The sequence below is a fragment of the Chanodichthys erythropterus genome, chromosome 13, assembly GCF_024489055.1.
Source record: "Chanodichthys erythropterus isolate Z2021 chromosome 13, ASM2448905v1, whole genome shotgun sequence".
Taxonomy (NCBI): Eukaryota; Metazoa; Chordata; class Actinopteri; order Cypriniformes; family Xenocyprididae; genus Chanodichthys; species Chanodichthys erythropterus.
Window position 1 is genome coordinate 36,336,833 of NC_090233.1, and position 16,843 is coordinate 36,353,675.

The window sequence follows — 16,843 nt, forward strand, 5'->3', positions numbered from 1 at the left end:
TATGCTGGGTTCTGTACTATATTTAAACAGCAGCTGAATTAAAAACAACATGTTTTTTTTTTAACCCAGCATTTTAGAGTGCATACAAACTGTTACTCGCGTTTCATCACTGAACTGAAATAAACACAACATTAACTTTATCTGTACCTTTGTAAATTAGTAGATTGAGTGATACATTGTTTTGATGTTTATCGCATTAATTTTTAGTAAAAACTTTAGTAAATTATATTGTGTTTTCTTAAGTATTTTCAGAGCTTATTTGTCATTGGTCCACATAGGGCGGAAGTCCATGGGAAATCTAATTTGAGGATTGGTAGCGCAGTGCTGCCACCTGGAGGTGATAATGATGATATTGCAACTACTACAATTTGGATGAGAGACGCACAGTGTTTACTGGATAGACTTTGAAAACGGTATGCTTTTAGTACGAATGACCGAGTGCCTTTCAAATTACTGAAATGCCATGTTTATTATGTTTATATGCGTTTTGAGATTTCTACCATCTAAGCAGTGACGGAACTGAAGACTGAAACATTAATGTGAGCTGAAGGTAACCCAGGCGACCGATTTCTGCATTAATACCCGTATTTCCGTACTAAAACTGGCTATCTTTCTCAATTGCAGGGCGACTCGTGCTGAAATCTCCTAACCTGACGCATAACACGGTAAATATTCATTTTCTCAGTAACGTTACCGTGCAATCAAATAAATCGGCAAGTGCTTGAATACGAGCGTCAGAGGAGCACATTCATACCGGTGTGATGCGACGATCAGCTGATCACTGTGACAGTATGGCTGATACAGTATACATCATTCCAGAAAAGCTACATACAGCTGTTTAGGGCTTATTCTGGGATTTTCATTCTGTTTTATATAATGAAACAGAATGACTTTGCTCTGTAATGTTGTCTTTGACTATAAAGGTTGATTGAATTGGTCATAGTATGGAGGTCCCGGCAATAAACCAGAACTTTACGCATCAACCACCGCAGCCATGGGCTGGACAGAGCCACAGGACCCCAGCCATGCCTCCAGCCTGCTGTCCACCTCCTCCATATCACTACCCAAACTTGAACCAAGATCACCGGAGTGCAGCAGTGAGTGTGACCCCGATGGCCGATACAACAGTAACCTCAGGTCATCGGCCTCAGTTACTGTACTGGGACCCCTCACAGCAAAGCTACCCGGGTAAGCAATGGCATAATAAACCCTAGAACATAATGATGGAGAATTTGGATGGAAGAAAGTCATCATTTTTATATATTTATAATTTTTTTAAAATATTTTTACAATTTCAATAAATTTTGATCTTCTCTTTTCACAGACAGAGAACCTGTTCTTGATATTTCACATATGACGACTCAAGGGATGTCACAGAGAAGCTACTCATTACCAGTGAGAGCATGACAATATAGGGGAGATCGGGGGGATATTGCACCACTTTCTTTCTTTCTTTCTTTCTTTCTTTCTTTCTTTCTTTCTTATATTATTGTATTTTATTCAGTACTCACAAACTCAAATATAATACTCATTATACTTTGTATTATATTTCTAATAGTTTATTCATTACATTACATTACATTACATTACATTATATTATGTCTAATATTTCTAATCTTTATCTGGTGTTAATTATTTTAGCCGTCCTGGAATAATATGCATTTAAACCAAAAATTCTCACTGTAATTCTACATTGTAATTTTTTAAAATAGATTAAATACTTCTTAGTAAAATTTGCATTTAACTAGAAAATAAACAACATAGATAATTACAAATTTTAAAATAGAAGAGAAAAAATATTTAATTTAAAATTTTGTATTGTTTCTACCAGTGTATGCATCTGACAATCACACATCTTTTTTCCCCAGACAGAGAGAGAACTTTAATGAGGAATTGCTGAACAGTGTCATCAGTATAGCTTGTATGTGGTTGAGGAAATTTAGCATTACTTTTGCACTCTGTTTTAATTGTCTCAGTTTCTACTTTTATCAATGCATCTGTACTGAATTTCCTGAAGGATCGCTTTTTTTTTTTTTCTTTTCTTTTGTCAGACGAGTCCAGTGACAAATTCTAAGACAGAGTCTCGGTACGGTCTGGATCCTCAGCTTCTACCCAGTGTGGTAAATGAACTTTTCCTTCTTATTCTGTGTTGCTTTCATCATGACTGCTCAGGTTTGATTACACTGCTGTGTTGTTTTGTCTCTGTCTGTATCCTCTGTCTTCTAAATGTACAGGTCCAGGTGATTAAAGAGGACAAGATCCAGTGGGAAGGGAAAGTGTTTGTTTCAGAGTCCAAATCTTCAGTTCCCCCTCTCTCCTCAACACAATGCACCCTGGAGGACAGAGGTATCACTGTTGCCAAATTTAGCTACATCTTTTGACTTCATGCGAACCCAAACTCGCATAAAAAATAAATGTCGTGCACCTGGTTTTCTTTCTTATCACGATAGCTTTTGTTGTATCTTTGTCGAAATTATATTGACTTTAACTGACTTTCAGACAATGATGGAGCCAGACGCACAAAGGTAATGAAATATAGACAGCTGTTGCTCCTATAAACAGACATTATGATAATCTCAAACACAGATGCTGTTTTTCAGTCTCATAAATACAGCAGCACATTAATGATGGAGTCCTGCTGATACTAGGACAAACACACAATATGCTTCCCATTTCCATCACCGCTTTACTGTTCTTTTTCTTAACGAGGCTATTTTTTAAAAGTAATAATGAGTCAAAAAGTCATTCTTATTATCTGTTTTGGAAAAAATATTAATTATCAGTTTTGTATCATTTTTATGACATTAATAATATTAATGTAGTATAGTGATAATAACAATTATTATTATTATTACAATTATTATATAATTAATATGCTAGTTAAATGCTACTATTACTACAAGTAATACCAATAAAATAAGTTTAGTGCTGTGTTTGACACTGTTTGACCAACTACATCTTGCACCATCACTGTACATTGATAGATAAAAAAAGTAACCACTTATTTATTTATTGAGAAAGAAAGTAGCATCAGAAAAAAAGAATTGATATGGGTAATTAAAAAAAATATATTGATAATAATAATTTAAAGAGAAATTCCAATGATTTTAACCAGCTTTGTGTTGTTACAGTAGTTTATGCAAATGAAAAAATCCAAATGTTCACTCTTTCTCCGTTTATATATACATGTTTATTTGCCAGCAAAAGTCCTAAGCCCTATCGCAGCAAATAGCCTCATGGTCAGCACTCTAACATGTAATGCACTTGCACTTTGAGTAGCCCAGATTCGACCCAGGCAAGTGGTCCTTTTACAGTCCTGCCCCCCTCTTTCTCCCACTTTGCTTCCTCTCCTAAATTCAACTGTGCTAAATGAAGGCACAAATACCCAAACTAAACTAAAAAAAAAAAAAAAAAAGCCTTAAGCTGTTAACTTTTGTTTTGACAACTCCAGGGCTTTTGTGAAAACGACATGTTGTACTTCCAGGTTTTTTTTAATCCCCAATCATGGACAGTTGAATTGAGTCCAGTGCATTATGGGTGTTGATGCTGTCTTACTTTTTTGGCAAAAGGAACACCACAACCCTTTTCTGTGTTTTCTCTAGTCATGTAGCACCAATTTCAAAAAATATTTCACCTTTCTATGGCATAGATGGCAAAATAGACAGAAAAAAATAATGAGAATAGATACTTTTTTACGGTCATCAATGGAGAGTCATGCTTTTTGGTGCAAGATAGTTAGTAGTTGAGTAAACTAGCAGCATACTAACTAGCAAAACCTTTGGTTGTTATAAGTGAAAACAAGATTTTAATTTTGTACAACACAATGTATTCTCACTTTTTTGTTTAGTTTTGTTTAGTTTTTTGTTGTTGTTGCTTCACAGGTAATGCCACACCTCGTTTTATCCGATGTACTTCCTACAGTTTCCCTGTGGAGGCTCAGTCAGCCCAGAAGAGTCATCTCCCATTGGGTGCAATCGTGTGTCCGCTGGCCAGGCCTGACAAAGGAGAAGTATGTATTGGAAAAAAACAGAAAACATTTATTTTTGGGTGGTCAAAATGAATGTTATCCTAAAGAAAATGTCATTTTGGTCTTATTTGCCTGAATGTTCACCTTCACATGGTCCTCAGTGTTGCCTAATTCATTTAAATATGAACTACTACTTATAAACGCAAATGTTTTTCACAGCGTGATGTGCCAGTGTGTGAGGCAGGAGATTGCGTTAAGGGCTGTGTGCACTGCGGGGCCTTCATGAGCCCTGCTATGAACTGGCAGGACTGCGGGCAAAGATTCTACTGTCCTTTCTGCGACAAACTCACTGAAGGTAAGTCTTGTTTGGCCAACAGTCATTCTCAGTTTTCGCTTAAAGGGATAGTTCGACCAATAGTCTTCATTTACTAACCCTCAAGTTGTTCCAAACCTGTATGAATTTCTTTCTTCTGCTGAACAACATTGGTTACCCATACTCTTCACAATATCTTATTTAGTTTTTAGCAGAAGAAAGAAATTCATTCAGGTTTGGAACAACTTGAGGCTGAGAAAATGATGAAAGAATTTTCATTTTTTGGTGAACTATCCCTTTTAAAGCTGTGCACATATGTCCTCCCATCTTTGCTCAAACATGTCATTTTCTCATAGTGCCATGGCAGTCCTATCAGCCCACTAATCAGGGCCGCCGTGTTGACTGGGAAAAAAAACCTGAGCTCAGTCTTGGCTCATACGAGATCCTGGAGAAGCAGACGGTCAGGAATGGAGTGGATTTGTTATTTCTTCTCTGTTACGTTCTTTGATTGTATTGTATTGTATTATGTAATGTACATAGAAATGTCAGCTTTTATAATGATGTCAGTTTTATCTGACAGATTATTTCTAGTTAATTATTTTCACTTAATTCATGATCTTCTAAACAGGGTAAAGCTGCTGTGTTGCTGATGGCGATAGATATTTCTGCCAGTGCAATGAGAACAGGGCAGCTAGACCACATTTGTCAGCAGATTAGTTCTCAGTTGCAAGCTTTAAATGGGTAAGGGACATTAACATTAAAATTTTTCACCATCCGCTCCAGTAGTTTAAAATCAAGTCCCTTTCTACATTTTTTTTTTTTTTCTCATTGAATATTATATTTCACTCATTGTGTAAGTAAAATGGCTTGTGAATGTTATGTCATTGTTTTAGGCCTGCTGAAACTGACCAATCAGATCTTCGAGTGGGTTTGATGACCTATGACAGCCGGATCCATCTGTATAACCTGAGCCCAGCTCTGTCCCGCCCTCACATGATGGTCATCACTGATTGTGAGGAGCTGGAACTTCCTGTGGTGGAGGGCCTTCTGGTGCCACTGAAAGACTGCATACACATAGCTGAGAGGTTTTCACACAGCAGTTGTTCTACTAATAAAATGTAACGTTAATACAAAAGTGAAAAGTTTAAAAATAATACTTCTCTAATACTGTTTATCTTGGACAGAGTTCTACAGGAAATTGCGCTTTTCAATCCTGAATCTGAAAACAGATCCAGCTCACAAGAGCTTTCTGTTTCTGCAGGACTGAAGATTCTTCAGGTAAGAGCCTTAACATGAGTTTTAAACACATACACATGCCCTTGCTGGAAAGTGTAATGTTTGTGCAGCAAATGTTGTTTTATGAATCTCTTATGCCTCATTTCAATAGGCTGCAGGGTCTCCTGGCAAATTATTGATCTTTCATTCCTCACCTGTTTCTGAAGGCACAAATCAGAAAAGCTCCTCTGGATTCTTCAGCTCTAGCAAAATGAAGGTGAATTAAATAACATGCCAATTTTCCACAATATTATCCATAAAGCTTGTTTTGAGGTTTATCAAATAGTGTTTTCTTTCTTTGCTCTTGGATTCATATTAGTCCATTTTCCAAGGACCAGATTCTTCAACCTCACTGGCTAAAGAGTGTGTCAGTCAAGGCTGCAGTGTGCACATGTTTTTGTTCTCCCATCAAGAAGTAGGCGGAGCTTGGCCAGGGCACATTCCTTTTCTCACAGGGGGTGGGCTCATCTGCTATAACAGTCTACAGGTAATAAATGCCATGTGCACTTTGTTGACATCAACTACACCCCCGTGTCCTATTATGTCAGAAGAAGCTTGTCTGAAAACCTTAGAGCCCAATTACTCTAAAACTGCTGCACAGATTTAAAAATTCACCCAACCCAATGGCTGACTTGAGAATTAGCCTGGAATGTCATAATATTTAGTACTTGTTAAAAATCTCTGCTGCTAATTCAGAGTTTTTGTAGAGGCATCCTATTAACTGGAACAGGGGTGCCACTAGGGTTTCTGGGCCCCCTAGACAGTTTATACTGCTCCAAGAGGACCGTCCCTGCAATTAGAGTACTGTAGTATTAGATAAAAAATGTCTGCTAAATGACAAGTAACCAGATAATAAAGATTGATTTACTGGGAATGTGCAGAATCATCAAGCTCTTTGCTACAGAAATCATAGTGATCTTTCATTGTAGTATTTTTTTTATACTGAATATAATATAATACAGTATTATGCTCTTATGTTTATCATAGCTCCTATTTGACTATTAGTGACCTGTCAGATATCTTTTATTTAATGTGATATTTTTACATTGTCATATATTCTCTTAGTTCTTTCAATAGTTCTTAGTTTTCAATTTCACTCTTCACTGATCAATGTAATGCATCCTTGCTGAATAAAAGTATTAAAGGTGCCCTAGAATCAAAAATTGAATTTACCTCTGCATAGTTGAATAACAAGAGTTCAGTACATGGAAAAGACATACATTGAGTTTTCAAACTCAATTGCTTCCTCCTTCTTATGTAAATCTAATTTTTTTTAAAAGACCTCCGAAGAACAGGCGGATCTCGACATAACACTGACTGTTACGTTTACATTTACATTTACATTTACATTTATGCATTTGGCAGACGCTTTTATCCAAAGCGACTTACATTGCATTATACTATACATTTGTATCTGAGTATGTGCAATCCCTGGGATCGAACCCATGACCTTGGCATTGCTAGTGCCATGCTCTAACCACTGAGTTACAGGAAAGCAGTCGTAACAGTTACGTAACAGTCGGGATCATATTATGTATGACCCCAATATTTGCATATATGCCAGCCCATGTTCAAAGCATTAGAGAAGGGCAGGCAGTATTAACGTCTGGATGTGCGCAGCTGAATCATCAGACTAGGTAAACAAGCAAGAACAATAGCAAAAAATGGCAGATGGAGCAATAATAACTGACATGATCCATGATTACATGATATTTTTAGTGATATTTGTAAATTGTCTTTCTAAATGTTTCGTTAGCATGTTGCTAATGTACTGTTAAATGTGGTTAAAGTTACCATCGTTTATTACTGTATTCACGGAGACGAGAGCGTCGCTATTTTCATTTTTAAACACTTGCAGTCTGTATAATTCATAAATACAACTTCATTCTTTATTAAATCTCTCCAACAGTGTGTAATGTTAACTTTAGCCACGGAGCACTATCAAACTCATTCAGAAACAAATGTAAACATCCAAATAAATACTATACTCACATGATCCGACGCATGCATGCAGTATGCATGATGAACATCTTGTAAAGATCCATTTTGAGGGTTATATTAGCTGTGTAAACTTTGTAAATGCACTATATTATAGTCGAGAGCTCGGGGGGAGCAGGGAACGCGCTAACTATGCAGCCTGAATCGGTGCATAGTTAATGATGCCCCAAAATAGGCAGTTAAAAAAATTAATAAAAAAAAATCTATGGGGTATTTTGAGCTGAAACTTCAGACACATTCAGGGGACACCTTAGACTTATATTACATCTGGTAAAAACTGGTTCTAGGGCACCTTTAATTTCTTGGTAGCACTTTATTTTACAGTCCTGTTACCCATGTACATACTATGTACTTATTACAGTAATTACAATAACTGAGTAATAATTAGATACTAACCCTGAACCTAACCTGAACCCAAAATAAAATAAAGTGAGCCAATTTACTTTAAAAAAAAGAAAAAAAGAATCTTATTGACCCCACAATTACGAATGGTAGTGTAAGTGTGACTTTCTAGTAACTCAGACAACCTGTCTTCACTTTGTTAGCAACTAGTCATTCAGTTTGGTTCTGTACACTGTGCAGATTTATTGCAATCACAGTTATTGTAATCCTCCTGATTTTTTCTAGAGTGAAGTTTTTTTATTGTCAGAATGCAGTTGTCAATCCTTTTAATAACTAATCTCTGTGAGAAGAGAACTTGATTGAGCAATCAGAAAAGTAGTTACAACCATCTTTTATGCAGTCTAAACATGCCCAAACTGTGTAATTTCATAATAGATTTTTCCATGTACTTTTCTTTTGCAGTCAGAGATGGAACAGGAACGCTTCCGAACTGATCTGAGCAGATGTGTGAATATGCAGATGGCCTTCAAAGTTCAACTCAGAGTTTTTGTCAGTAAAGGTAATCAGAGGGGCATCTAAAAGAGTCTAGATACCCAGATTCCAAGACAGAGGAACTGTGAGAGGAACTTTATGTATACCTTCTTTTTTTAAATGTAATCAAAATAATATTAGACACAGAGCATACATATGGTTCATATTCTATATAAAACATTACATAGTATCCAAAGTATCCAATCATTTGAATATGTGATAGTCACTTTGATTGTAACATGAATTCATTTCATGAATTCCAGATGATATTCATAAATTGCTGGTGGGTCCATTAACAGCCCAATCGCTATGTCTCTGCAGAGATGCGCATATCTGGTTGCTATGGCTCCATCATCGCCGGTTCTGATTCCTGCTGTGTTTCCATGGCAGCGCTTGATTGGCGCACAGCTCTGGCATTTGAGTTCACTCACAACAAATCTTTGGATGAAACGAGGGGTGTAGCCATACAGGTTGGATTGATGGGATGTCATTGGATGTATGGATAGATATATAATCTTAAATCATCATGTTAAATTATTGTCAGTCTCAAATTATATTAAAAAAATTATACTTATCTGAGAGTAATTGATACAGTATGATAAATAATTTAGTGTCTTGTTCAACTAATATATTTATTGTAATTAATTTGTTTGGTTCTCTTTTTTATCTGCTGGTGTAGTTTGTACTGTCATACAGTAACTCCTCTGGAGAGAACAGGACACGGATACACACTGTCATTCTGTCCGCATCCCATCAGCTACTAGACACCTTTAGAAGCAGCCAAGCTGAGACGCTCCTCACATTTTACTGCAAGAAAAGTATAAAAGCAGCGTTTGCTGTGTAATCCATACAGTAATGTGATCATTCTGCCTACAGTATTCTTAAAATCAACATGGAATCAAATGTGACTCTATTTACCTTCTTAATATATATATATATATATATATATACACTATTGTACAAGAGTTTGGGGTCAAACTTTTTTTTTTAAAAATAATAATACTTTAATTCAACAATGATGCATTAAATTGAAAAAAATGTGACAAAATGGCATCTATAATGTTACAAAAGAATTTTATTTCAATTTTTTTTTTCAAAATGTCCTGAAAAACATTATTCCAGTTTCCACAAAAATGTTAAGCAGTTTTCAACATTGATAATAATGAGAAATGTTTCTTGAGCGCAAAGTCAGCATGTCAGAATGATTTCTGAAGGGTCATGTGACACTGAAGACTGGAGTAATGATGCTGTAAATTCAGCTTTGCCATCAATTACATTTGGAAATATGTTCAAATGCAATAGTTATTTTAAATTGTAATAATATTTCACAATATTATAGATTTTACTGTAGGTTTTGATCAAATGAAACATTAAAAAATCTTACCAACCCCAAACTCTTGAACAATAGTGTATATATAATACATAATATATGAATATTGTATAGAAATTAGAAATGGGTAATCAGTTGTTGTTTTTTCACTGAGCCCAGTCTTCCCGATTTTACATGAATTTTGTTAACTTTATTTGTCAATGTGTGTGCGAGTCAGTGTATTCCTTAGCACTGGAGAGTCCACTGCAGTCCCTGCGGGAGGAGTTACAGACGGAGGTTACTGAGATGTTGGCTTGCTTCAGGAAACACAGCTGCTCTACCTCTGTGTCCCCAGGACAGGTTAGTTCTTCACATATTTCTCTCTCTTTAATGAGAATTCTCTCCAGAGGTTCATCATACAGTTTCAAATTAAGCAATAATTTTAGTCAAATTTTAAAACCATGATCTGTGATACCAATTAAAAAAACAAGCTCCAGCTGTCTTCAGTCCAATTAACCTTTGAAAATTGCTTAAATAAATGGTCAACTTTTTTGTCACATTGCCTTGTTTGTGCAAAAAGCCCTTGACAATTATTAGTGAATTGTGTATTTGCAGCTTAATCAGATATTTTAGACCTGTGAAGATTTCTTTGAATATTTGTGGAAAAAAGTTTAAGAAAAATACAAAGAGTTTTTAGGAGATGACAGACAGTCTTCTACACTGTTACTCTGATCTCAATTAACCTTACTATTCATTAGTCATATTACTGATGAAGGCACAGATAATATTACTACAAAGCCATTCTTTTGAATCCTATTTCATTTAGGCAATGGAGTCTTGAATGTCATTCTCTTCTCTCTGTGTGCCTTTTTTTTCTGTCAGCTGGTGCTGCCTCAGTTTCTGAAAGCCGTACCTGTCTACATTAACAGTCTGCGTAAGAGTGAAGTATTGCTGCCTGGGCTGCGTAGCTCTGTACATCAGCGTCTACAACTGCGTAGCCTCATTGTCTCCATGGACACGCTGAGCACTGCTTCTCAGTTCTACCCACTTATTCTGCCTTTGGTGAGAGACGGACATCTAGAACATTCTGTTCATCCAAATTAGTCTCTGAAATGAGACCGTTTCCTTGTCTGTAAGAATTTGTAATTCTCCGTTGGATTGTTATGCACATGGTGGGATTTAGAGATGCCACATTCTTCACTGAACTAGCAATGAATGCATCTACTGTACTCTCTCTCGCTCTATTTATAGCATTTTTTTTTTTGCTTATTTCAAGATTTCCCGCACCAAGGACAGTTATAATTGGTTATGCACAATATATTAGTGCCTTATTTAATATCAGCTGATATTAGAGATTTCTTTGTAATTTATCAGTATAATTTATCAAGATTTGATCAATATTGTATATATATCAGCCAGTATTGAATATTCAATTGTGCATGCTTATTTCTGCTATCTGCTTGATTGCCTTTGCTTTCATCTGATGCTCACTTAAAAGTGCAGTAATTGATTTCTGGGAAAGAAAAGTGGATCGGACTGAGCACCACAACACACCTGTAGCCAATCAGCAGTAGGGGGCGTATACATTAATGATGAGGAGGAGAGAGAGTGAGCAAGAGGGACATTTGAAGAAAGAGAAATATCTGTGAGACATTACAAAATATAAATATCACTGAAAAAAGAAGGGTTATGATCAGGCAAGAGCTTTAGGACCCCTCATTTGTGGGTTATTGGCCATAGCATCAAATCAATCAATCTTGTTTTAATGACCATTTTTCACAGTGAGCGACCTATACAGTATAAATAGGCTACTTTTCTTATAAGAGCACTTTTTGAAAAAAAAAAAAAAAAAAACACTTTTATAGTAAATGGTATTGTAGTTGCCATGAAAACCTCTCTACATACAGTACCTGTCAAAAGTTTGGAAACATTACACATTTTTTATGTTTTTGAAAGAAGTCTATTAAGCTCACCAAGGGTGCAATTATTTAATCACAAATACAGTAAAAACAGTAATGTTGCAAAATATTATCACAAATAGAAAGAACTGTTTTCTATTTGAATATATTTTAAAATGTCATTTTTGTGATGGCAAAGCTGAATTTTCAGCATCATTACTGCAGTCTTCAGTGTCACATGATCCTTCAGAAATCATTCTAATGTGCTGATTTGCTGCTCATGTAGCATTTCTTATTATTATCAATGTTGAATACAGTTGTGCTGCTTAATATTTTTGTGGAAATGGTAATATTTTTTCAGGATTTTTTGATTAATAGAAAGTTCAACGAACAGCATTTATTTGCATTTAATAGATTTATTAATTAAATTTATTAAACAAGCATTTATTAAACAAATCTTTTGTAACATTATAAATGTCTTCACTATCACTTTTGATCAATTTAGTGCATCCTTGATAAATAAAAGTATTAATCTCTCTCTCTTTTTTTAATCTTACCACAAATGTTTAAATGGCAACATTGTTTCCATAACAATCTGAAGCAGCAAAAACTGTTTTCAAGATTGATAATAATAAGAAGAAGAAGAAATGTTTCTTTAGCATCAAATCATCACATTATAATGCTTTCTGAAGGATCATTTGACACTGAAGACTGAAGTAATGGAAAAATTACTGAAAGTCTTCAGCTGAAAATTCAGCTTTGCCATCACAGGATTAAATTAAATTTTTAAATGTATTAAAATAGAAAGCAATTATTTATTACTGTTTTACTGTATTTTTGAATACATAAATACAGCCTCTTTGAGCATAAGAGACTTTTTTCAAAAACATAAAAATTGCATTGTTTCCAAACAAAAAAAAAAAAAAGGAAGGAAGGAAGGAAAATCCATGTCACATTTAAGTCCAAAACAATCTTCCACCTAAAATATTGATACTTTCTCTCCTGAAGGGGATGATGAAGCCAGCGTTTCTGTGTTTATTCCTCTCACCCCTGCAGTCTGTCTCTGCTGATAATGCCAACATGCCATCATTAACGGAAGCCTTGCGCTGCACTGTCTCTAGTCTGGATCCAGGGGCTCTGTATCTGATCTACTGCCCACTGGCACTGCTCCTTTGGGTGGGCAGCTGTGTGCCTTCTCATACTCTTCTACAGCTTTTCAACACCAACTCCTTCTCCTTCCTCACATCTGGAGAGGTGAGACAAGGACACGTTGAGCTGGCGTTTACATTTACATTTATTAATTTAGAAGACTTTGTTCAAAGTGACTGACAAATAAAATGATACAAATAGAAGCAATTCATATAATTCTTTGGTGAATTGAAAGTTGAAAATAATTTATTTAAAATAGAAATCTTTTATAACATTATAAATGTCTTTACTTTCACTTTTGATCAATTTAATGCATCCTTGCTGAATAAAAGTATTAGTTACTTTTAATATATGTATCTTACTGACCATAAGTATTTACATGGTAGTGTATAATGGTGATTTGGTTTAATTTAAGTGAAAATCTGTACACCTAAATTGTTCACTTTGTGCTACAAATTAATTTTTTAAAATTGTTTTAAAACATAAATTCTTAAAAAAAAAGTTTAAAAAAAAGATTATATACCATCTCTCTATTAATTATACAATTGATTTAACAATAATTAGTAAAATGATTAAGTGGTTAAAGTAGTTTTAGGTGGAGTATAGCAGTGATTTTGATTTTTAGTGCTCTGACTTCACTTTGGTATGTTCTCTTGTAGATCAATCTTCCAGTGCTTGAGAACTCCCTCTCCATCAGCACCAGAGCTCTCGTATGCTCTCTGCAGTCCTCGGCAGCTGTTACTCTCCAGGTGAATGACTCAAAGTCTCAAACCCCTCAACTGCAGAATCTTTTTTTCAGGAACCGACAGGATGTGGACACACAATTAACTTATTGCGACAAAAAACAATCAGCACAGCTATAACCACAGTATTGGGGCAGACAGTTTTTTCCTTTCGACACTCAATTGTGGAATTACAATATTTTCAATTGTGTTATTAGCTGATTTAAGTTTGTTTTAAAGTGTGTTTCTTTCTATTTAGCTAAAATTGGTGCGTGAGGGTGAGAGCTGTGCGGAGTCTCTGCAGCGCCTCCTGGTGGAGGACAAGAGTCCTAACGGTGGAGCTTCATACGCCGATTTCCTTTTTCATCTTCATGTCAATGCATTGCGTATTATTGTGTGACGGTCTCTTCTTATAGACAAGGCTGTCTAATTGACTTTGGAATATTTGTAAAGCATTTTGTGATAGTTCAGTCCCATTGCAGTTTACCTTTGTAGCCACTGCTGCCATTCTTAAATCAATGAGAAACAAGAAAACTGTCTTGTATTCATTTACCAAACATTTACCTCTGAAATAGAAGTTTAGTAAATACACATTCAGTGTGACCAGGAGAAAAACACTAAATACTAAGAATAGTCCTTTAATCTCAAGGGCTCAGAATGACTGAATACTGTTTGAACTCCCATCAAAGACTAAATCATCACATCAAAGTGATTAATGGTTGTGTATTTGAAGTGTGGTTTTGGTTCTAGACATGGGTTTGATTTAATATTGGCTCTTGAATTTTGCACTCTGAATTGAAAATCATGAATTTGCCCTACTGGCTATGGTGAGTTAGAGTGTATTATTATTTTAAGCAATAATATATTCATAGTATTTTTGGTTTCTTTGCACCAGTATTTAATGTCTTGATTATAACAGTGATATTTGTGAACCCTACATTACAGTTTTAATCATTTATGTTGCATTTCTTTTGTATGAAGAAGATACTTTTCTCTGCAAAAATGAATAAATAACTGTAAATTGTGTGTTTGGCTCTGAATCATTCTCGGACGAATCTCTGTAGCATTGATCTTCTTTCCAACGTATGTTCTTCTTTCCAATTACTGCCCCTCCTCCACACAGAGAGCCGAAAGAGAGCGAGAAACACTCCTAATGAGTCATACCAAATCTAATTAGTATAATTGGGGTTAATGATGTTGACATTGAGCTGAATATGAAATATCCGAGTGGGCGTCCATGTTCGTTATCTAATGGTTGAAAATACACACGCACACATAAAAATGAGCAGTGTAATGGGTAAACATGATGGAACCATTAGCTAAAAAAAAATCATTTTAATGCATCTGACCATTTTAATGTAAAAAGAAAAGTTTCCTAATAGAATGAGTAGAATTGATTGCACAGGATGCTGAATTTGTGCATTGCTTTTAGGCTACAAGTGAAAGGTCACGAGGAAAGCCAACAAAAGGCATGTCAGTCAGTCACCACCCATTCAAAAATATACCCTGTGGAAAAACCTTTTAGTATACAACTGAATAAATAAAATACAAATGTCATAAAACTAAACACACATACATATGCTATATATACATATTATAGCCTATATATAGCCATACTTTTTTCTCAGAAACCATAAATGCTTGTTTGTTTTCATGTATTTAATATTTTACGATATTTTAATATTCAACGATGCTTTATTTGAGTGTTTCTTTTGCTTTACAGGACACTATCATGACTACGTAAGAGCTCATCGAAATACAAATAGCCCCCCTCATGGTTTGTCCCTATTTGGAGATACAATAACAGTAACCCAGCAGCGCGCCCACGCACGCCAGTTCTACACTCCGCCGACAGGTGGCGAGCGCGAGTCAGCTGTCAGCGCGCTCTCGCAGTCTATTTTGAAGGCAGGCGATTGGAGCACAGCGCGGGGGTGAGGACGCCCGCTGTCAGCATACACGCTACCCTACTCACCATTAACCTGTCATTTCAAAACATATCAGGCTTTTTTTGAGCGCAAAATCGAGGTGAATATCCCGGACGCTCTAGCTTGCCGAATCAAGGACGACTTTAAATTCTTAAAGCGTGTCCGAGTCCGAGACTGGAAGACATGGCCACGACTACATGTACGCGCTTCACGGACGAATATCAGCTGTACGAGGAGCTGGGCAAGTGAGTATCACGCGGTTAACGATTGTGCATGTGTGGAACTGTCCTGCATGAAGATTGCATGGTAATATTTAGGCAGGGAAAGCAAACCGACAGCAGACGCGAGGCGTGGTGGTGCCCCGAAAAACGTGCTGTCACAGAGGGAGGAGATAGATACGAGCAAGTCCTGCCAAGATCCGCTGACCACCACTCGGACCCTTTAATATGACTTCAAAACAACCCACTTACTGCAGATGCAACAAATATTCATTAGTGCGCTGCCTTACAAAATGATATTTCATGTTCAAATGTAAAAGTAAAAATGCATGTTCAAAACGTAGTGCCAGTTTGCACTGGGTTGTACGTTATTTGACATGTCTACTTAATTAACGTGGTGCTTTTTCTTTAACGTACTATATATGAAGTGAACTAATCGTTCTTTTTATTCGGATCTTTTCGAGGAATCGATTGAGCTGGTTCACAAAAGCAGTCAATTACTTGTTCACGAATCTGATTGAATCGGTCCGAGAGGTTCTCAAACGAACTCGGTTCTCGTCAACTGGAGTGAGTACATCACTGAGCGGATAGCTGAAATATTAACAAATAAAACATATTTTTGCGACTTGCCTGTATGTCGTGTTTATCAGTACATGCAGAAACAAATTCGAAAATGACTTTTCATTTAAACATTTTTTCAGCCAACACGTGTAATTAAATTCTATTTAGGATATAGACTGCAAATATATACTGCAAATTCAAATTATATTTAGGTTTTTAAATAACTTTTATGAGCTAAAAGCCATTTGTCATCTTTTGAATTTCACAGTTTCAGATACGTGATTGAATTTAGAGATAATGTAAATCCCCTCTGGGAATCAGGTTTTGCATGAACAGTGAGTGAATGGTGAGAGAGGAAGAGGAACTGAACAGTGAGGATGAGATATAGTGATGCTTTCACAGATCTGCAGGGGCAGGAGCATTTGATGAGGGTCTCATCACCCCTCAGGCCCGAGGTTTAGCAGAAAACAAATTGCACTTTTCTGCTCAAACAGGCGGAAATATGCAGATGGTTGCACGTGACCTCTGACAGCACATTGTAGCACAGAATCGCATGTGACCTGTGTGTTTGTCTCTCTCTTTTACCCAGTAGCGCCAGTCATCCCAGTAATGCAGAGAGATATGGAGGAGGAGCT

The 16,843-nt window shown here is 36.1% G+C and overlaps 2 protein-coding genes across 23 annotated transcripts in view; both read left to right on the forward strand.

Annotated features, from left to right (window-relative positions):
* The first annotated feature begins 493 nt into the window (after positions 1-493).
* On the forward strand, positions 494-14,433 carry si:dkey-13n15.2 (protein transport protein Sec24C). Of its 2 annotated transcripts, none has more exons than XR_010896943.1 (22): positions 494-550; positions 625-665; positions 924-1,188; positions 1,325-1,395; positions 2,052-2,120; positions 2,235-2,346; positions 3,882-4,009; positions 4,187-4,322; positions 4,637-4,740; positions 4,909-5,021; positions 5,174-5,365; positions 5,465-5,558; positions 5,668-5,772; positions 5,875-6,042; positions 8,358-8,454; positions 8,748-8,896; positions 9,106-9,244; positions 9,974-10,095; positions 10,618-10,797; positions 12,755-12,887; positions 13,442-13,531; positions 13,764-13,895. XR_010896943.1 is itself a non-coding variant. In XM_067407337.1 (22 exons), the coding sequence occupies exons 3-22, from the start codon at positions 945-947 to the stop codon at positions 13,902-13,904; spliced, it is 2,652 nt and encodes an 883-aa protein (XP_067263438.1). In that variant the 5' UTR covers positions 494-550; positions 625-665; positions 924-944; the 3' UTR covers positions 13,905-14,433. The 2 variants fall into 2 exon arrangements, 1 of the variants encoding a protein (XP_067263438.1); XM_067407337.1 differs by having other exon boundaries at positions 12,690-12,887; positions 13,764-14,433.
* Positions 14,434-15,429: 996 nt separating this feature from the next.
* camk2b1 (calcium/calmodulin-dependent protein kinase (CaM kinase) II beta 1) overlaps positions 15,430-16,843 on the forward strand; it is a 90,950-nt gene continuing 89,536 nt past the window's right edge. For all 21 annotated transcript variants that reach the window (XR_010896879.1, XM_067406152.1, XM_067406171.1 and 18 more), the window contains exon 1: positions 15,430-15,674. Coding sequence is in view for 20 of the 21 variants with exons in the window: in XM_067406152.1 (XP_067262253.1) it covers positions 15,613-15,674 (62 nt within the window). In the remaining variant the exon portion in view is untranslated. The remainder of the gene's footprint in view (positions 15,675-16,843) is intronic.